At 34.0% G+C, this 22,912-nt stretch overlaps 1 protein-coding gene across 1 annotated transcript; it reads right to left on the reverse strand.

The window, feature by feature from the left end:
- Window positions 1–186: 186 nt before the first annotated feature.
- On the reverse strand, window positions 187–22,194 carry LOC111064131. The gene is made up of 3 exons (XM_022351813.2): window positions 21,891–22,194; window positions 3,078–3,317; window positions 187–1,860 (listed from the first exon to the last, which is right to left on the reverse strand). Exons 1-3 carry the CDS (start codon window positions 21,943–21,945, stop codon window positions 1,634–1,636), a joined length of 522 nt encoding a protein of 173 aa, XP_022207505.1. The 5' UTR covers window positions 21,946–22,194; the 3' UTR covers window positions 187–1,633.
- Window positions 22,195–22,912: the final 718 nt, after the last annotated feature.

Genomic DNA, 22,912 nt, shown 5'->3' on the forward strand with positions numbered 1-22,912 from the left:
AATGGAAGGAACGAGGAAAAGAGGTCGCCCGAGAACACGTTGGCTGCAGGATGTAGAAAAAGATCTGGCATGCCTAAGAGCGAGGAACTGGAAGAGACTGGCTAATCAGAGGAATGAATGGAGGCGAATTGTTGAGGAGGCCAAGGTCCACGCAGGGCTGTAGCGCTTTGTAAGTAAGTAAGTAAGTACGACTCGAAGAACACTTCTTTATTTTTTTTAATCCACATAAGAAAGTTTCCATTAACATGTTACTTTATGAGAATCTTTTAGTTCTCTTCAGCTTGATTATTAGAGAATACTTTTCTACATGGTAATTCATTTCAATGGAGATTCACAGAACGATCTTTAGGTAATTTCAAAAATTAACAATCACTATCATCATGTCAAGTAGATACTTATCTATAAAGTACATTCTAGTTTATTTGTATACGATAATTCTAAACATATTCTACAATATAGGTACTCTACAAATGCTTTATTGAACTGTAAATTTGATTCATTGACAAGAATGTTATAAGGCATTATCGGTATGATGATGGGTATGATGATCGGTATGATAGGTCACGATGTATGATTTTCAGCTGATATATAATATTTATTTATTGTGGGTAAGCATAACGGATTGAATTCTTTTAGAATTATGAGAACTTTTCCAGATAATTCCATGAATATTATAATAAGGCTCTCCAAGCACCAGTAAGCATTAGTGAATGTTGGCCTTAATTGAATGTATGTAGTCTGATATCAATATAAATGTATAAAAATAATAAATTCTACAACTCTTAATCGTAAGTTCATCATTGTATTCACTTTGGAAAATTAATCGCAAATAATGTGAAAACATTTCTTTCTTCTTTGATAAAGTGGACACCTTCTTTTCAGCAATAAAAAATATATACCTTCTGATAAAGAAATCTCATAGAAGCATTTCGATAAAATAAAAAGAAAGAAATAAGGAAAATTGGTAGACTAAATTAAATCACCCGTTTGTGACTCATATTTTTAATATTTCTATTGCTCTAGAATTCTGAATACTCATCTTTCACAACAATTAATGTTGTAATCTACATCTACCTTCTACAAAAACTTATGAAACAAGATATTCGCATTGGACGGCCGAATTCCTAGATGATCTGGAACATATAGTGAATTTTTGGTAATTTGAACCTTAATAATATCATTCATTGTTTTTTTATAAACGTTCGATAATAGGTGCTCGATACCCATTTCCCATTATAATATTGATCAGTGTTCGTAGAGATTCACTAAAACCAGCATCCTCATGGAAAAAAATTAATGCCTCTCATTTCCTATTTGGAGTAAATCGCATCTCCATTTTGGAGTAAATCTCACAATAGTTCAACAGTGAAACATACATTTATGGAACCATCTATATGTTGGCATAGCCTACTTTACAATGAAACAAGCGAGTTAATTTCTAAGTGAATCTCTTGGTAACAAAATGTTTCCACATTATCTCTTGACTGTATCTTTGCTATTTTATCGTTCCTACTTACACAATGACGTTTTAAAAATAACTTTGAATCGAAGCAATAGCCTGTGTTGACACTCAAACAGTTTTACAATATAAATATGTTATACGTTGTGTAATAAGTACAATAAGCAGCAGCTTTTATTGCTTGAGAACAATGAGGCAGGAGATGAATGACATGAGAGCAATGATGAACAAGGACGGAGAAGCGATGGTGGAGCCGTTGCAGAGGTTGCCATCACACTGAGTGCACGACACGTCTGAGTTCTTGTCACCCAGCGACTTCACCACCTTTCCGCACCAGTCCTTCTCGTCGCTCTTTGCAACTGAACACGATCTCAGCACTCCTTTCTTATCGGTTTCTTTCTCTGAAAAATAATAAGAAAAGGCATCAATAATATTCACAAAATTTAGGCAGGCTAACTGTAGCCATGAGTAAAGATACTGTTTAATAGGTACCTAGATTATTTTCTTTGCTGTAGCCTACATTTAGTTTTGTATTCCAGGAACAATATGAAATTAAACTCAACAACTTATAAAATTATTTTAGTAGTTGTTGAATATTCTACTCAATGATGAATATAAAGACTCTATCATGCATTGGAGACTACTTTGACTCAGATGTTTATTTGAATGAGAGTAAATTATTGTTTTCAATTCTCTTCCATCCTTTACCCTTCACCATTTCATCCTGGTAGTGACCAGAAATTCATGGTGAATTACTGTTCTGCTTAAAGTAGAGCATGAATTATGGTGTCCGAGTATTTGTGTTCTATATGAATTGTCAAGCCCTAATTTTCATAAATTCATGAATTTCTGCTAATCTGACTTCACTCAAATAAGCTTACAACAAGCTCAATTAGAAGATGAAAGATAAAATTAAATTAATAATGAAGGGAATAACAATTCACAATTGGAAGAAAATTGAAAAACTATTGATTAGACTTTTGATTGATTGTCATTTTGATAGAAAGTCATTTTCAGGATACGATAAGAAATTTTATTTTTGATGTAGAACTGTGGAATGAGAAATTTCTGGAATGACGTTGAATTCATTAACTTGTTAATGGTTAATTTCATGTTCATTCTTTCTTGTTTATTTGAATGGAATATGCATTCTTATAGTTGAGGATAATTTGAAGTCAGATCAGACAAAGCGGCAGCAAAAAAGCAATGTAGGTAACAACGATCTGATTCCTGAGATTGGGATGGAAAAAGAAGTGAAAAGTAAAATGTTCAATAAGAATGGTCAACCCCAGGCATAAACAGTAGTAGGGTGTACTACTCCTAATGTAACAATACTCAATGGACGGTTTATTCACCTACTACTATCTATTATGGTAGGTAGGCCTATGGTAGATAATCCTCCAACCAGCTAGAGCATTTTCGGACTAATCTGCGAAGTAACTTTTTTCTTTTCTGAAATTTGAGAAGTATTGGTTGCTCACACATTAACAGTAAGTTGAAATAAATCCATAGAACCTTAATTGTACCATTTCTCTATAATATAACAACTATTAACGAAACTACACATTATTATATTATTTTTTATAGCTGATAAACTATGTTGAAAGCAAAAACCTACCAGTGAACTCAGCCTTGAGACAAGCCATTTTCAAAGTTTCAGCCTTGAAGTCGAATCCGAGCTTGCTGCCGAGGTTGGTGAGGCCGGGAGAGACGGCCGTGATGAGGCTGTTGGCAGCAGTGATTGCCTTCGAGTCGCACTCCACCTCGAAAGCCTTCAGCTTGTCAGTGTCGCCCTCCGCGCACTCGGGGTTGCTCTTCGAAGAACACGAGTAGCACTTCAGCGGATCCTCTGATGCTCCTGTAACAATCCACAATCATTCAAAATTGTTATCAAATCATAAGGCCTTTGCACCTGTTACATATGAATACAAATGTTTAATGACACAGTAATTGGGGTTTCTATCAGATTGATTTCTACCACTTCATATTTGACTCCTAGTGAGATCGGAGTCTCCCAATAGCGGACAATCAATAAGCTACTGTAATCTTTGTGGGCTCAACTGTATTTCATGTGATAAAATGCTAATAGAAGACTATAATTCATCAAATTACTTCTTATCTGTGTAAACTGGATGAGTGGAGGATAATAGTTATACCCAGTAAAGAGCTTGAATGGCTAGGGTCCAAGGAAAGTGAACCAGAATATGATGAAGAGGATGAGTAGGAGGAAAGAGAAGAATGAGGGAGAAGATGAGGAAGATGACAACAAAGTGGTAACAAAGAAAAGATGGATACTAATTGAAAATATAATTTTCATATTTTGTTAGGTATGCATTTGCTTTTTATTATTGTTCTATTAAAGAAATAAGACTTATATATCAATACTTATCTATGTTTTGGAATTACTTTTGGTGATTATTAATAACATGCAATTCTACACTCCATTGACCATACCCACACTCACATACACATTATCTCGATGTCAACCCCATCATTCTGTTCTATATCTTGTAAACGATCTCTCCACTGTTCAGACCACACTCTTTCTGTACGTTCTCTCTCTTCCTTTCTCTCTATCTCCTTCACTCGTCATTTGCTAGAGTGCTAATTGGAAGAATATCCTTGAATATATTTTCAAAGAATGGACGTTTAAATACCGTTCATATATATTCTTTGTCAAATCAATCGAAGTGTTTGCTATATCGCTAGCTATGAGTTATTATAAACTAGAATCTAAACCAGCATTTCTTTATTATTATCCACTTGAATGGAGAAATGTCATCCAATTCAATATTTATTATAACATTTCATCTAAATATTTCTTGAATTCTATAAAAAGACAATTTTGATAAATCTTATATATTTTTTGTAACAACGTGGCTTGATAACGCAGTTTTTTCTCCACGGATTCAATGGCAGTGGAAAATCAGAATTTGTTGTTCCAGTACCTTGAAATTTACTGATAGTTGTACAAATACAAGCTCAATTTATTATGACAATACAAATTCTGGTAAAAGAGAAAAATCGAAGATTGCTCATTATAGTGGGACTATAGTAGGCTGCAATAAATTATGGTGATACTCGGAATGATTTAGTGGCTTAATTTATTTTCTATTACCACCATATATATTGTCGTTGTTTGGGGGTCGGCTTAATTAAGTTGGTTTCTAAAAGGAGAAGAGGAGTTTGGAGTTGGGCGTAGGCCTCTAGTGAGGGAAGGAGGGAAGGTGGCGTCGCTTTGCTTTTTGAAAACACGGCCTGATCGATATTGAGGGGTTTCCCGGCGCCCGTCTAATGGGCGTCCATTCTCGGCGTCGTTTGGCGAACCCAAAACAACATTCTTAAATTCACAGTTGATAGCTGCAACTTAATGTCTCTTGGAATTTAATAAATTCTAATCCCACTCATATCACAATTAACTTTGGAGCCAAGTATCATGTAGGAATTCGAGTAGATACCTAATGAATTTTACGCGTCATGTAAACGCACATAGCAACAGACGGACGTATGCAGACAAACGGATTCAAGTCAGCATGCAGACGTTTAATTTTTTTACGTCTACCAGAATACGTATGTTTGTTGCTGTGTGCGTTGCTTTTAGGTCTACATAAAGTGGATTATGTTTGTGAATCGAGAAAGAGGCGGGTACTAAGTACTAGAAACTTCACTTTGACTTCTCAAGCTATACTCCTATGGCGCCTACAGTATAGCCCAGCATATAACACATGAAGTGTTTATCCCATTCCTTATTTTTATCTAAAGACATTGATATGTTGACCACTTACATTCTTCTTGATTAATAGAAATAGAAATAGAAAAATACTTTATTCGTCAGATGTAAGAAATACATTAGAACAATATCAATAAATTACAATAATATAAGTAACTTGGCTAGCCTAGTATAATATATAGACTAAAACGTTTCGTCAAAAATCAATGTTGAACTCTTGAAAAGAATACAGCGACAATTTGACCAGATATTCCTTTAAATTCTTTGTAAACATTCTTGGATCTTCTAATATTTGGACACTGATTGGTAACTTTACAAACCTATCATATTCTATAAAAGTATTCATTTACGAAAATCTTTCTTATTTCCATAGTGGACAAGAAAGTATATACTTGAACTTTCAACTCCATTCAGTTGCTAACTGAACTTGAATTCTGTTTTCTATATAAATAGGATAATTATTTGTCCTGAATGATACGATTATCTCAAGTAAGAGAATAGTAAACAAGTAGGTAGTGTGTGTTTTTTCAGGCTCTGTCAATGGAGATAGTAACTGCTCATACAAATTCAAGTACCTAATAAAATATCGTAAGATTTGATTGTATTTGGTTCCAAGAATATTTGATTCCAATATTTGATTTGATTCCAAGAATTTGGGCATAGTCTACTCCAAACACTTGAAATCAAACCCCTTGCTTATCATGATGAAATCGCTGAAATTTTTTTGTTGTTATTGGTCAAAGTTTATTACTTGGGTTATGATCTTGCTCAAAATTTATGATGTCGTTTGAATGAAACTTATCAGAAAACCGACTAACGTTTCCATTTGGAAATGCGGCAGGCTATGCATTCATGATGACAAAACGTTTTGGATTTGCGTTGGCCTCTCATAATATTGATCCGAAGTATTATGGTGTAACTTATGAGCTATTTTTCTGTTCGCATGACATTCGTCCATTTTTCTGCTGCCCTGCTTGTAATTTAACTCGTTTTCAAGCTAGTTATCCACCGCCCGACATGTTCGGCGTTTTGCCTATATACCCCTCCTGGAATGCCTCTCTTATCAAACATCATTATCCGAGTAATTTCTAGACCGCCTTGTACATACTGTTGAACCACGGCAAAAAGCATCACGCAACCCATTTTCAAGGGTGGCAGCACACGAGTACATTAAGTAGATATAAATCACTAATCATGAGGTAAAATCGTGTGACCTCCACATAACAAGTTAGTGGTTTGAGAAGAGTTTTTAAAAAGTCATGTACACTGATTTATCAAACTGTTTTAATTATTGTTCTGGGAATGACCAATTCTATGTCTTATAAACAAATTAATATTAATCATAAGTCATCAAGTTATAATTTTGTATGGTAACAGAGCATAAGTGTAGATGAGAGGGTCACGGGATTCATTCTCACCTTCAAATCTTCACTGTCCCCAGTGCCCCCATTTTTCTATAAAAAAGAATAAAATTACCTAGGTTTCTGTATTAGGCCTCCAAACGTTGTTCACCCTCTAATTAAAATCTTGAATTTACCCTAATGATGAACAAGACCAAACTTTAGATATTCCTTTCATAAAAATTGAAACTCAAAAATGTTATGAACTTAGCATTATTTGTTTTTTTCACCCTCACCCTCTAGTGATTTTCGGGGGAAGTTGTGAAATAGGGAAAAAGGGGCCTTAGGCAGTGCTAAACAAATTCCAGTGGCACAGAAATACTAAGACCCTTACTACACAATGCACCTACCATCTACGAACTGGAATAGCATTGTTTTGAATTTGCTCTGATAAATAGATTGATCAATTGGCTCCATTATAGGTGGAGTAGGGACTCTACAGTAGTATTCCTCTTCACAGAACTATCTTCCATTTCTTTCCATATCTTACATTTTGTATAGAAAAAATGTGAATACAATCAAAATTGTATTGTGAAATATTATAAAAATTGTAAATATGAAATGGACGTGCATCTAAGATTACATTAAGTAGAAGTTATGAGTCAAGTGTTTGGATGATTTGTACGAACAGGAAACCACTCCTCTCTCATTGATTATGGGAGTCTAATTTTTTCCTTCAATAAGACGGCATTGAAGTGTGATCGTAGTATGACGCATTCGGCATTGAAAACCTTGTTTTTTACTTGGTACTAACTTAGCCTAATATTTTCGGGTGTTTCGTCATCGTTAACTCCCAAAAGTATGAGATCATCTTGCAGTATCGAATCTAGGATAGAGAATTCAACTATTCAATCCAACTTAGCTGCCTCGCTTGAAGTCATTATATTGTTTTATCATTCATAAAGTACATTAAATTAATTGAAGTACATACAATTATTGCAAAATAATTCCAATATTGATACTGCATTTTTTCGGGGAAAAAAGATACAACTTGAAGAAGCGAAGAACTCACTCCAATGAAGACTGAAAAAGATGAAAGAGAACGAATCGGTAGATGATTCATACACTCTCATTACAAATAAATCTTCTCTACAAGACAATCATAAGCAAAAGGTTCATTGATTTCAAGGTCTGTAGAAACTATTCTACTGGCAGGTTCTAGGTGGAAATTTAAATTTTTTCGGCATGATTAAATTTCTCTCTGCTCAAATCCATGCATGAATATTCAGCAAGAACAAATAATGTTTCCAACGTACGAGTGACTAGTAGGCTACGAACTTTTTATTTATATGCTGTTGTATATCATTGATGCAGTGAGTGTGTGGAGTTGATTGGATCATGCAATGGCAGACACAAACTACTTTCATTATATTAGGCACTCTTCTTCTGGTTTTGGATCTGGCACACTCATGCTCTCTCCCACAAACTCTTCTTTGTCTTTCAACCATTTATAATATCCTCTCACTCAAGCCGACTCTTCCTCTCTAGCGCTTACATAATAGTCTTTCTTTTTCATGCACTTGCTCAACATAAACGCAATTGAGTTTTTCATTCTCTTCCTGCAAAACAGGAAACTGAGATGGCAAAGTCTGGTGCATCCGAGCATGATCTTCAATCGTGCAATTGAAGTGTAAAGCTTTAGTCTCGATCAGCCTCTATTCTATTGATCAAAGTGAGTGACATTATTAGTTTGGTTGCCCATTGTATTTTTGTCTTTCGTCACATTAGAAAATCTCAAAATTTTCTTCAGCCATACTAATTTGCTTTAGTTTTTTGTGAGTTTGAATTTCTCTTTGTTTGTAGCTTGGAAATGTGGAGCACGCTTTTCTGCACGAGTAGTCTGATAAAGAGTGTGTCAAGAATTTGACTACTTTTTCACATGACTCAAATGTCTAGAATACAAATGCGCTTTCTAAGCGTAATGTAGATTAGAAAACACTATACTATTGATCAATTTTGATTCATTAAAAAATTCTCCGATTACTAAAAATTCAACGGTAGATTTCAAAGGACCTTTGCATTTTTAAAACAATTGATAGATAAAGTTGAAAAAAGTGACGCTGAGTTGTTAACTATTTTCATTTGACTGTATCAACAGTAGATAGAGAACAGTTGACGAAAGAACAACTCTTATTTGACGAAAAAAAATGAAATTTTGATAGAACAAAAGCATTTTGAACTTAGCTACTGATATAATATGATAGTTTATCAAAATATAGTGAACTGTAGAGTGCTCATTGACTAGTCATGTTAGTTGATTAGGGAGTTACAGTAATTGACTTTATTAAGTAGTGAAACTTGACTGAATTAAGTAGTGAATTGATTTTTGGATAGGGCTGAGTTTTTCCGTCACCGCATCTTCAACATTTTTGTATTGGCGAAACAAGAGGCGTCGATAATAAACAGTTAATTTCGTCCAGGTTGCTCTGAACAGGGTAACATCACTACTGCATTGCTGCAAAATTCTCTCATAAATATTCCAAACAATGCAGCCAATAATTAGGAATATTATCAATGCATCCTCAACAACAACCTCATAGCATGCTACCTCTAGAAAAGTAAGAGTGAGCTACTCTATTAAAATATAAAATATTAAAATATATTGTACTATGAATATGCACTCGAAACTATAAATATTATATTTAGAAGAGGAAGAGTGAATCTAAAAATTCGAATACATTATACACTGAATATACTACTTATACTGCAGCTTCTTAATATACAGAGTGAGTCATATTAATATAGGAACCCTTCAATAAGTTGAAGACTGTTGTAAATATAATACTGTACCTTCCAGGATGAGTTGGTCGAATACTCCACCTTTTGACGTACAGCTGAATTCCAAACCCTCATAAGGGGGTGACTTAGGGGTTGTAACTCAAATATTTTAAATTTAAACACCAATTGTGTGGTACATAATTTTATAGGCATTTCTAAAACAATGAAGATGACATCAATGTTCTATGATACTTGTATCCAAAATGGCCGCTGATTGAAGTTTTAGTTTTTAAAGAAATAATTGATAAAGTTCAATCAGCTGCCATTTTGGATACAAGTAGGTATCATAGAACATTTTTATTGATGTCATCTTTCTCGTTTTGAAAAGGCCTTTGAAATGATGTACCACACAATGGGTGTTTACAATTAAAATAATCGAGTTACAACCCGCAAGTGTTGTAACCCCCTTATGAGGGCTTGAAATTCAGTTGTACGTCAAAAGGTAGAGTATTCGACCAATAACTTATCCTAAAAGTTACAGTATTAAATCTACAATAGTCTCCAGCTTATTGAAGGGTTCCCATACATATGACTCACTCTGTATATTAATACTTGGGCTGTAAATATTACATTCCATCAAGGAAAGTAGACAATGAAGGCTGATAAAGCTCCTGATCAGGAGTGATATAAATGCATTCCTCATTACTCATCAAAACGTAAGTGTTATTTACTTGGAAACACAGTGTATAAACTACAACTGAGTTAAAAACTTTAATATTGCACTATGCATATTCTCTACCATTTATTCAATCTCTCCTACTAATGAAGGATAAGATTATCATTTCATGAATTCTTCTCAGGCCTAAAAGGTCTATTCAATTTCTTGAAGCGTTGTTTTGATTCATTTGATGAATATGTTTTTTACCTACTCTTTGTAGGTAACAACGACTTTGGTCATTGTTGATGAATCATTAGTAATAATTAACTTGAGTCCCATGTTAAGTAATTGAAGTAACTCCAGTAGGAAATGAGAACGTTGTTCTCAACAACATTGGAGAATCTCAATGATTGATAAATCTTTTTAAACTGATCCAATAAACTACTGTTCAGTTCTTATTGGAACGGTTTTGTTTAGGATTACAAAAGAATGATATTATTCTACAAAATATTACCGAATCTATTCAGTTGTGTTCCACTGTCTGCTAGTGCTGAAATACGTCCACAATTTCGTTCCATTCGCTGTGCCAACAGCAACACTATTATTAGTTCCAGCAGTCTCCAGTGATTGTCAAATTGTCATTCTATCAAAAACAAATGTCTGCCGGGAGGACTACGCTGAAAATCGCTAAAAACTGAGATGTTTTTTGTTTGACGGCCTTGGGTGAGCGTGATCGGGATGAATGGAAATTAGAAGACAATCCGGACTCTCAAAGCCATTTTCGCTACATTTAGCGCCAAGGGCATAAAGAAGAGAAAGTCAGATGACGTGGGCTTATCTTTGCTATTCAATGAAGCTACAGATTGATAAGATTAATTTCGTATCACTCTTGCTGAATGCTGCTCAATCAGATAGGATTCTGTTGTGGCATATAGGATACTGTGAAAAACCTTTGTCAGTGAATTCAGGCCACCAATTATTCAGTTCAACCAAGATGAAGCGAAACGTACTAGAGCTGAAATATTCTACATTGAATCCATGTAACAAAGAACGTATTCAAATTGAAATTCAAAATCTTTTTTTTCTTTGTATAGCCTATTATTGAGTATGTAAACACAAATAACAATCATTATGTGAGGAGTGAGGATAAACGAAAAAGCGTTTTTTCTTATAGATGATGAATCTATTTCAATGCAATGAACCTTTGCAAATCACAATATCAAAATTAGACACTTTGAAAATGATGAAAATGCTATAATATTTGACGCTATTCACCAGAGTATAGGAATTCCAATTGCAAGTTCTACGAGATTGTTCTCCATTCTTGTTCATTCTCTCAATTTTCTAAATTTCCCAGTATTTACAAATTCAATATTATTATATTATGTTAACAGTTTTTCCACTCTATTCTCCATTCTGTAAATGTTTACCATATAGGATTCAGTGATTTGTTCCAATCTTTGGCAAATGGACAAATACTTTATAGATCCATTTATAAAATGGAAGGAAGAAAACAATGCAGGCTTACATGTGAATAGTCTACTGTTATAGTCTCAGAATAGTTCAGATGTTGCTGTATTATCAATTCATAGAAATCATCTTGCTCATACCATACATAAGGGAATGTGAGGTCATTTTGTCGTTATTGTTACATATTGATACGTTATCTAGACCTGACAAGATAGAGCAATTCAAAATAAGATTACCAAAGCATGTTCCTTTTTTGAGACTAGAGCCTACTCGAAAGGAGCTGTTCAAAGGTCAACTAAAGGTTGAGACCTATCATCATAATTTGTACTTTAATCGAATTTCTTACGCTTCAGAGCTTGGGCTTCAAAGTAATGGGGAAATAATTTCAAATTGTAGAATAAAATTTCCTTCAATTTACATAGCCTACTAATAATTATTGATCTATTTGATTAATTCATCGATTTATGGAAATCAAAGCTTAACTAAGGGAATGAATACCATAAGGACTAAAGTATCTAATGTTGAAATGCCTGGCGAAATTTTAATCGAGCTATCTAATTAATGATAAAATGATTGTGAATAGCAATGTGGATTAATCAATGCCCTTTTCCATGACAAAACGCTTAAAGAATCCTACAAACAGACTATTTGTGTTTCACAGTAGAATAAACATTATTTAAAATGTGACAGGAGATATTATATGACATATGATTATATATTAATCCTTGACAGGAGCAGAGGCTATAATAAGAATTCCTTATTATACCAGTTTCTAAGTAGGTTGGCCTACTACTTAGACCTATATCCAGATATATATATATATATATATAATATATATATATATATATATATATATATAGAGAGAGAGAGAGAGAGAGAGAGAGAGAGAGGGTAGTATAGTCGTATAGAATGTACAATCTATGCTCTCTGCCTATATCATGAAGCGATTTTCCCGTGCCAAAAAATCAACAAACCTCAACCTTTGAATATAGTCCCGTGAGTGGAGTACTGTCAAGCACAGTAAAAATTCCTGATTCATTCCTGTTAAATCGATTCCCCTGTAATTCAATTTGTGATTACCTCAAAACGAGCTAAACTTAATAAATGGATCATTTTCATTGATGAATCGATCGATTATCAAAAATTTCCTCGCTCTGAACCAAATCTTACTTCAACCCGAAGTTGTACCTAGCCTATACTGCTTCCAGGCTTTTGTTCTGTTAAAATATCCAAAGTGAACATTTGAATAGTGTGCTCCTTCCCTATTCAATAAAGCACCTGTCAATCTTTGTCATAAAATCATACAATAACAGACAGAGTGTGATTAAGAGTAATGTAAAACACTTTTAATACAGTAATAGGTACCTTGTTTGTTCTCGAATGAACAAAGAAGATATCGAGCAATAACCCATTAAAAAATTGCTTATTATAATCAGATAACTTGATGAAATCAATCATTTTGAAGTGAATAGCCACCGTCATTGGTTGAGAATGTATTTCATTGGTCGAAAATACTGAAACAGTATGTTAAAATTTACGATACGGTACTACTACAGTTCACGTTATATACTTCCATATACTACTATGTATACTACTTTATATAGTATATAGTATATAGTAGTGTATAGTATATAGTAGTATATATGTATACTACTTTATGCTTCTATAACGATCAGTGGGCCTACCAATAACGATCGTCCATAGGATTTTACTTGAAAAATTCGTCGTTGCAAAGCTCAATGAAAATCTATGATAATAGAAACAGCGTGAGAATCATTGAATTACCGTACGGTACTTACTAATTGATTAATAATATTGATTGTTTGGAGTGGAAAATTTTTTTTTTGAAATCTTTTCTATCAATTTAAATAAATCAGCAAGTTTCACATTCACTTTGTATCGTCTGATGTAACTATTGTCATACAAAATAATTAGCCTATAGTTCGATAGGTCAGAATGATAGAATTACTGCCAAAAACAAGAAGTAGGCTAACGTGAATTTTGTAAAATTTTCTGATTCAATTGTCAACAGAATAGTCTACAAGAAGTCAATCACTAGTCACCAATCACGAAAACGATATAATTTTAATATTTGTTCTGTTATAAATTAAATTTTGACAAGCGGAACAAAAATAGAGAATAAAAATAATTATCATGAATCCCAGGATATCAATTAATTAAATAAGCAGCTATTCAACACAGACATGATGTTCTCACAACTGCAACATTTTAATGTTGCTACTTAACTTGCTAGTGTGAATGTACGAATGCGTGTAACTTGGCGAACGTCCATTCAGCATCATGACTATATTTAACTGAAGATGAACTTCTTCAGGTTTTATCCATTTTTATTTCGAGGAACCCACTTCTTTGTGATTATTTCGGAGCAATGACATGGGATTGAAAATATGAGCAAACACTCATTCAACTAGAGACGCTTGATTTCAGTGATCATGATCATTCTTATACGATTCTCGATTATAAACATCATCTGAATTATTAACAAATTTTAACTATTAAAAATTATTCGTTACCTGGTGAGCTGAATGTGTGGGTTTATCAGGGGAAACCAATGAATATAATATTCAGTCAATAAATTATTTTTTATGACTATCATAAGACCATATCCAAATTGAAATTAGCAATGCAGTTACTTGATTTCTGAATTATGAATAAATAATAATGACAGTTTTCAGGATGTTGACGAGGACACGGAAATGACTGGAACTTGATAGTTTCAACCTTGATGAGGCGAGAAAAACGGAAAACACTTGAAACGAAAACGCCTTAAATTATCGTGAACCTGTTACTCGACAAGCTTGTCAGCTTGGAACTGCAGATAAGTGTGTCTTAATGAAGGATGAAAAACTCCAAGTTTCGCAATAATCTATCATCAATTAGATACATCCTCAATAAATTGATGTGTTCCATTTTATAGTGTGTGAGTCACTTGTTAACGGCTCTAATGTTAATACAGCTCTATCTCTATCTCTGCTTTGCTTAAATTGAACAGAATAGACCATTCTTCCAAGTGTAGCCTACATTAGTGGTTTTCACAATTTACCAAATTAGAAACAACAACTAAGACTTACTTGGGTTAGGGAAAGGCTTTATTTTCTGCTTGAATAGTATAACGAGTGTCCAAAAAGTCAAGCACTAAAGGGATTCGGAATCTCAACTTATATTTAATAATATAAGACCTAACAGAATTTCTTTAATATGGCTTCCTCGTAAGTCGAAACATATTTTCAAATATGTGAGGTGGAATGAGTCATAATATCACCAGACTTAAACCCGATGAATAGTGCTATGTGGGGTTATGTGAAATCCAAAGTGTACCAATAGTACTACGCAATTGACATGACAAACAAAGATTATTCAAGAATACAAATCTCAACTGTGTCCAATTAAATCTGAATTAGAGTTCATCATATCGTTTTCAATAAGTTTCGACTTCAATAGAAGCCAAATTTTGTTAATAAAATAAAAGTGAGAACTCTCTATGGTACGCGAGTTTTCAGTCACTCTGTATGTTGATTTATTGTGTTAAAATTAATGCGGTATGATTATGAGTCCCATTTTCCGCATTCTTACTCGATTAAGCCTAAGCTCGTAATGTTTTCATTGCAAAAATGATTAAAATGAACTGAGTGACATTAAGACATTATGTCAAAGATAGAATTAATTGTCATAATGGGGGCAAATTGGGGGCAATGTGAATGTGAATAAAAAAAAAACACATTGGATTTTTTGTATGATCAGACTTGAGATGACTTGTTTTCAATTTCGTAGAACAGGGGATCAAGGATAGTTGATTATACTAGAGCGGAAAATACAATAGTTTATCTTTTATCTAATACATTTCACGTTTAGTATATTTTATCTCTGGCCTGAACTGCAATAGAGTTGATAATACCTAAGTGTTATCAGTGTATTCCAATACTTCTCAAAATGGGAAGTCTACTTTCAATACAGTAATAAAGTTTTTCCCCAATCCTATATAGTCATGAGGTTGTTGTTTCCTTGTTTTCCATGAATCATTATAATTAGTTCACTTACAGTATTTTCCTTGTTTCTTCACCGAATTTTGATATGTGGCAAACGAGCCGTGATAACTGAAGCAATGTGCCTGTTAAATTTGATTTCATGCTTTCTATTTCTTAGTAGGCCTACAGACTAATCTATTTGATTGGAATCGATTCGCTAACAATTTGAGAAAAGCTTTAGTAGCCTTCCACTAATTAGGGGGACGGCATTTGGAATGCAGCGGTGTATGAAGGTGATCATTGTTTGGAACTGTTTGTTGGACAGTTTTTCAAAGAAATATTGTCGACGTTGATCTTTCGATTTGATAATTTTGCTACGTAAATCTTGCAAAATAGTGATCTTGGCCAAATAGTGATAACTCGCCTTTATCTGTTTCACTTCGTATTTCCAATCTTCCAGTGTGTAGTTTCAAGTGAAGTTTTATTTTCCAAAAACTTAAAAATAAAAGTTCTATTTTCAAATCCTTTGAAAATTGAACTTAAAATTCGCATACACTCAAAAGAAATGTGAACTCAATGATTTTTACTTGTCCTGGAATGGGCTATAAGGCAGGGGTGTTCGCAGGGGGGGGGTTGAATAAAAGGTCAGTGTTCGAAATTAGCGACTGACGACCTTTTCTGCGAGGTTACCTTATTTGTGGGGTGCTGGTACTAAATTTGGGATATGTGTTAATAAGGGGGACCCTTCCTTTATCCCCCTTTATAAGAAGATTCGTTTTGGAAAAGTCAGTTCAAATAAAGCCAAGATTCATATAATGACATTTTTTTAAAAGATAAACGGGATGAAGATGAGTAAAAAAACTGGCAATGATAGACCTACAGCATACAACATAAACTTGCATAGAGAGACTCAATTCATGCCACGAAAAGAAATCACCATAGGAGGAGGAATAGCAGACAGCAATAATTCGACATCTAATTTTAAAGTGTGCATTTCAAAAATAACGCTTACGCGTAAAGATGGAGTCTGAGAGCGCAATTTTTTGTTTACGCCTTTCTTAGCAGCGTGTCGCGAGATTCTGCAAAGTACACTAGACAAAGATATTTTGCAGAATTTCTCCATTTTAAGGTGAAATGAAAAATATATTGTCAGTTCCACAACATGTAATTTATTTAACCAAACTGACTAACTATTATGGATCTTATACTGAAAGTACTTATTTAAAGATCCACTGATCTTTAGAAAGAAATGCTGATGAAGACGAGATGCCCTGAGCATTGAATCTATTTTGCTTAAAATAAATCACAATAGAACTGATGATATCATTTTCATTCCATCTTGATCTAATAATGTTCCACAGATTCTCGAAGGCTACTATCATAGCCACCTCTAATACAGGTAGAGGTGGTCATGCTACCATGGATTCATCCATAGTTGTAAGCCATATAGAAATCACAACTGCTATTAGGAAAATACATTTTTAGTTTATTATATTTCGACCATCTTTTAGAGATGAGTTAACAGCATTGAGTAATGAAAGTATTCTTTCTTTATTCAATGGTTGATAAACAAATTGTATAGCATCTGAATTTCTCTAGAAGCTCTGAATTCTAGATTGAGAAATAATTGCCTTTCAGAGCTTAAACTTGAAATTTATACGTAAAATTGTAAAAAAATGTATAAAACATTTTGGTGAAAATGAGTAATGAAATAGAAATTGGTGTCGTCAATGTTGTAATTAATGAAATATATTATATTATACAGAACAAATAAATACGGTAATATCCAGTGACCTTGATTAATTCAATCACTACAATAATTATCATATTGTAATTTTCAACTATCAATAGTCTATTTAGTGGATTAAATTAAAGAGGAAACAAATAAAATGGCTCGGGTCTGGTGTTCGAGTTGTCAGGTCGAACCTGATCAAATTATATCTTCTGACATGTTTGACCCGACCGCCCAAATTTAGGCAGTACGGCAGGGCAGGCAGCGGGCACGGCACGGCAGCAGACATTCGAAAAGGACATTCAAAACACACAGGAGTTAGGTTACCCGACAAAAATATCTAGGCCGACCGAGATTCGAACCTGGGACGCTCTTTTACAAAGCCAGCGTGGCCATCCAACCATGGATGGCCACTTCACACTTCACAGGAAAGGGCCTGCAAGGAAAGGGCCTGCCTGGCCTGTAGGTCGTATTCGAGAAAGCCGGCAGTGGATCTTTACGCAGCCAAAAGTACCAGGTCCACATAGGGCATTAGGGCACGTAGCAGTTGAGAGATGAGAGAAGAAACTTGTCAGACGAACGCGGCTTTGGGATGTTGAAATATGTAGCTCCCAGGAAAAAAATATTTTTTCAGAAAGTGAAAGAAATTTGCATGACTAGCTAGATGACTAAAATAGCTGAACTCTTTCTAAATTTATTCAAAATAAAAATATGAAAATGATATGAAATCTAATAGCTAACTAAAATTTTAGTGCTAGATAGCTAGCTGTCTCTCAATTTATTCAAAATTATCTTATCAAGAAGAGTAGAAAAAACGACAAAGCGGTTAAACCCAAATAAAAACAAAATATTATATATAAATTTATTTTATATTTTCAATGTGTATATTATGTTTATGTTTTTCTATTGTTATTATTTTTTTATTATTGTTTATGTTTTTTAGCCTACATATTCAACGTTAGTAGACTGTCTACTAACTTTGGCCTACAGTAATATTACATACCCATGGGTCATATAAATTGTAGCCTAGTAGATTGCATATACAAAAGAAGTCATGAAGTATAATTATCATATAGTCATATAGTAATTATTATAATCATAAATAATTAATTGTTATTGACTAGTTTTCAATCAGCTTCTAATAATGTTCAGAGATATGATTTCTTGAGCAAGTTACAGAATCGTAGCGTGTAACCAATGTTGTAAATTGTAACTAATGTTACAGAATTAATTATTGAGCTTAAATAATTATCATTATTTTCCTGTAGGAAAATATCACATTATTTTACTAGGCATGTAAACATTATTATCATCTACTGCTCATGGGCAATTTTCATTATTTTGATTTATTAGCATTTGCACTTAGCTCTGACATAAACTATCAACGTGAGAGAATCAAGTTGTGACACGTGACATCATGTTGTGACAGTAAGTACTGAAACAGCTCAAGGACGCCATTAGTAGTGAGTCACAATCATTTTCTTCCATTAAAAGAAAATCGTTCCTACTTTGGTTTTTTCCGTGATAAGCTGTGCACATATAAGTACCCAGCGTTCTATGTACATATTATTATTTATTTATTGATGCGTTGTTCTTCAGTATTCAATCTCTCACGTTCTCTTCTATAACATTGATTGGCATTTTTTGAATGTACGTTAAGTGGTAGAAGTATCACGATTCAGTATTAAAGTATCACGAATAATTTGGAAAAATAATTAGAAAAAGGAATACTTAGGAACTACAATATAGCTACATTGAGCTATACAAACGGTATATTACCAATGGTGATATTACTCAAGTATATCGACCTTATTCAAGAGATGCAGATCATTCAAATCACATGATTGAAAAGATATACACGATAAACTTTCTTTCGGTCCAAGGACCATCAAAATTCAAATTGATACGGTACCCGTGTGTATATAGACTGTACCCAAATAGACTGTAGACCTATTGAGATCCTATAATAATCTCATTGAAGATATTTTAATCTAATTGATATTGAAAACAACTTTTTTTTTCAAAAAATGTAAAATTTCATCAGTGTTTGGGTAGTAATAAAGTGATAGCCTTTGATGTAAAACTCAATGGGATCTCATTTGCAAATAGTTAAGATATTATTCCTGTTCAATTACACTTGAAACTCAAGCCATCATCAGAAACGAACACAAGGATTTTTTTCAAACAGTAAAAGTTTGCATGCCAATAAAACACTTTGAAACACTTTGAAAACACGTAACACCCTGATGTTTCAGTGACTGATGACTTCAGTCAAGCATTGACATGCATGAAATTGGTTACTGTCAATAGAAATGCTTTATATGATTACGAAATGGACAACTTGAGTGGGTGAAGAATACTCATGGAGCAATCATTCCATTCGCCTTATTGAATCAACCCCAAGCATTCACAGTTCACACTATTGTGCCACTCCATTGACAAAGACCAATCGAGTGCAAGAGACACATTCCATTCATTGCGGTTCCTTCCACACAAAATGTTATTTCAACACAAATTATACGGTCTAGACGTCTAGAGCATTCAAATTTAATTCCATGAACATTTTGTATAACGGTACAGACTAGATTATTTTTCAGTATCAATAGCGATAACAGCAAGAATTCTTTGAGGAGGCGGCCTTATTCCGTTGTGCTGGCACCATAAACTGACAATAATCTATATTATATAATAAAGGAAAGAACTGGCTAAAACACGTACGGTATAGGAATTTCACAAATGACGCATCATCACGTCTGAACTACTGGATTGATTATAACTTGAAATTTGCAAATAGATTCTCAATTTACCGGTATAGGAATTTCACGAATGACGCATCATCACGTCTGAACTACTGGACTGATTAACTTCAAATTTTGCATATAGATTATCAATTTACCAGGGATGGTTATAGGCCTATTTTCTATTCTCCAAAAATTTCATTATGTCAAGTTTTCAGTTAGTCGTTTTCAATTCGTCATGCTTCCAGTTTTTATACTTTGCTAACTTTGCTTGAGAGTGGACATAGATAAGATAGTGTATTCAACGGTTTTATTTTCTATCTTCTCTCTTGCTGTTGTCTGTAACTCATATCCTCTTTTTCCGTATCTACACTATATACAGATGTGCTGAAAAGTATGGTAACAGCTGAATATTTCTTTTAAAAAATAAGCGATAAACATAATAGCATAATAGCGATAACAGCAAGAATTCTACGAGGAGGTCGTGGATAGGCCCTATTCCAAGAACTGACAATTATATACTAATATAATTAGTCTATATTAATCAATAATAAAGGAAGGAGCTAGCTTATATATTATGTTTTACACGTACGGTACCGTAAAGGAAATTCACGAATGACGTATCACTACGCCTGAACTACTAGACTGATTAACTTGACATTTTGCATATAGATTCTCAATTTACCGAGGGTTGTTATGGGCCTATTTTAAATTGAACAAGATCTCAGTAGGTCCAGTTTGTCAAGTTCTCATTTAGAGCCTTGCGGAGCACGGGTTACCTGCTGGTTCTGGAATAATTACAGGCAGCTTCATGGCAATACCTTCCTATTTTTGTATTGATGCCTATATAAGAAAGAATACTTTCTTGTAATCATGTTCTGACCTTGACATGACCACTTATCGCAATTACATAAGTTATCATGTATTGGAGATTGGAGACCATCGTTATTTTCTTTAATTCTCTACTCTACAAGGGATTTTGACCCAGTTCTGTACCATGATTACGACGAAAAAAATTGTTTTTATGCTAAGAATACTGCTATCCATAACAAAATTGAAAACTGTTAAAGTAAATGGGATTGACCTAGGATCAATATTTATTTTTCACGTGAAAAGCAATAGGCTGAGCGGTTTGACTCAGTGGTCGCGCTGATAAGCTTTCGCTTAGATACTCCCGTTGGAAGGTTGATGATAGCTTGAGCCATCCTCTGAATATGACTCATGAGTTGTAAAATCGCTACCCGGTAGTTCGGAGCCCACCTAAAACTGTAGGTCCATTCATCTCTCATTATCATCCGCCTCATAACCCACGCACAAGCCTAGAACTCATGTAGGCATCACCATCAGCAAAATAAAACTAAGCATGAAAAGTTAGTTATTCAATAACTTGGAATCTTCTCTCCACAAAAAACCTCCCGTTTGAACGAATACTAATTATTAATATAAGCATTTTCAAACCAGTTGAAAATGAAACAAAACCATTATTTATTCTTTTCCCGTAAATTATGCATGAAATAGACAACAAAAAAACTGGAAAAATGCAAATTTCCCAAACAAATAGCAAATTGATCTCCAACACAATTAAAAAATTATAAATAAAATAGTTTCAAATTGAATATTAAAAGTACCTACTAAGAAAACTGGTCATTAATGATTATTTATTTATTCATATGGCTTCTATCGGCAGAGAGATCCTTTTGGATCTCATTAATGATAACACCTCTTGATGGAATAATTTGAAGTGTAGAGCAGTGTAGGTATGTTGTGAACATCAATAAAATAACAATGAGAAGTTGTTAAATTGCATTGAAGACGATTGAAGAATTTTGGATCTTGACTAAACTATTTTGGTTTTTTGTCTTTTTTGTATGGTTTCCCTGCTATTCTGCGCTCCTGTCAATCAATACTACATACACAAACTTGCTCAACAGGTCTTCACATCTACAAAATAAACATATTCTTGAAAGATAGATATCATAGATTTTTTTGGTGCACTTACCAGAATGAATTGCTGCTAAGAGCATGATGCTCAGAGATGCAAGATAGAAATCCATTATTAATTTTTGCTGGTTGATTAACAGGTAGCTGCCAAACCAGAGGAGAGAAATTTATCCAACTACTCTGTGACTCAACTCAGTTCTGAGTTCTCAGCTCTCTGATTCTCTGGGAGATGGCAGATTTTGACAGGAGTTGTTGTTGATAGTTATGGAGAGTGGTAGGGGGTAGGGGACTGCGCGTGCGATTTCACTGAACTCGGTCGGGTCCGCTGTCTTTGGCCCTTGGGCGGGGGCAGGGGCTGCTGGGAGCTTCCTGTCTGCATTCTGTTTCGCTCTATATACACGTGCAACACACACACTTACTTCAAGGAATGCTCTTGATACCAACACGGAGGTGAATAGCCTAATAGAGCAATTTTATTATTCTGTTATAATAATTTCTACTCTAATTCCAATTCTTATTATGCTATACCGTAATATTGTTAAAATATGTATTATTAATATAAATCATAAAGATAAAATTAGTAGAAGAATAAACAGTATACAATTTATGAAAGAGCGTTAGCGAGATCTTACTTTTGACTAAAATCTAAAGTTGTTGTCCGTCTGTATGTTTGACAATAATTTTTCAAAGTCTTCATCGAACAGCTTCAGATTTTGAACACGCATATTCTTCGACCCTTTTTACAGATCAAGTTCGTTGGGCAACAAAATCCACCGATTCCTTCGTCCTTTTTCAAGATATAACAAATAACATTGAAAGTGCGTAAGAAAAAAATATTTATCATTCAGTCAGCTGGAGTACCTAATCATTGCATGCAATTACTATAGTTTTCCCATTCATTGATATTCATGTATAACATCAGCTGGGGCCATTTGGGAGCTATAGTGAGGTGCACGTTATAATGGCAGTGTACGATTGATAATAGTGTTGCTGTACTTGTCTATCATGCAACAAGCCAAAACCAAAAAGCGCTTTCTCTTTCTCACTTGACTCTGTTGCCAGATCGTCTTTCAACGTTGT

Source organism: Nilaparvata lugens, chromosome 1 (genome assembly GCF_014356525.2).
Source record: "Nilaparvata lugens isolate BPH chromosome 1, ASM1435652v1, whole genome shotgun sequence".
NCBI lineage: Eukaryota > Metazoa > Arthropoda > Insecta > Hemiptera > Delphacidae > Nilaparvata > Nilaparvata lugens.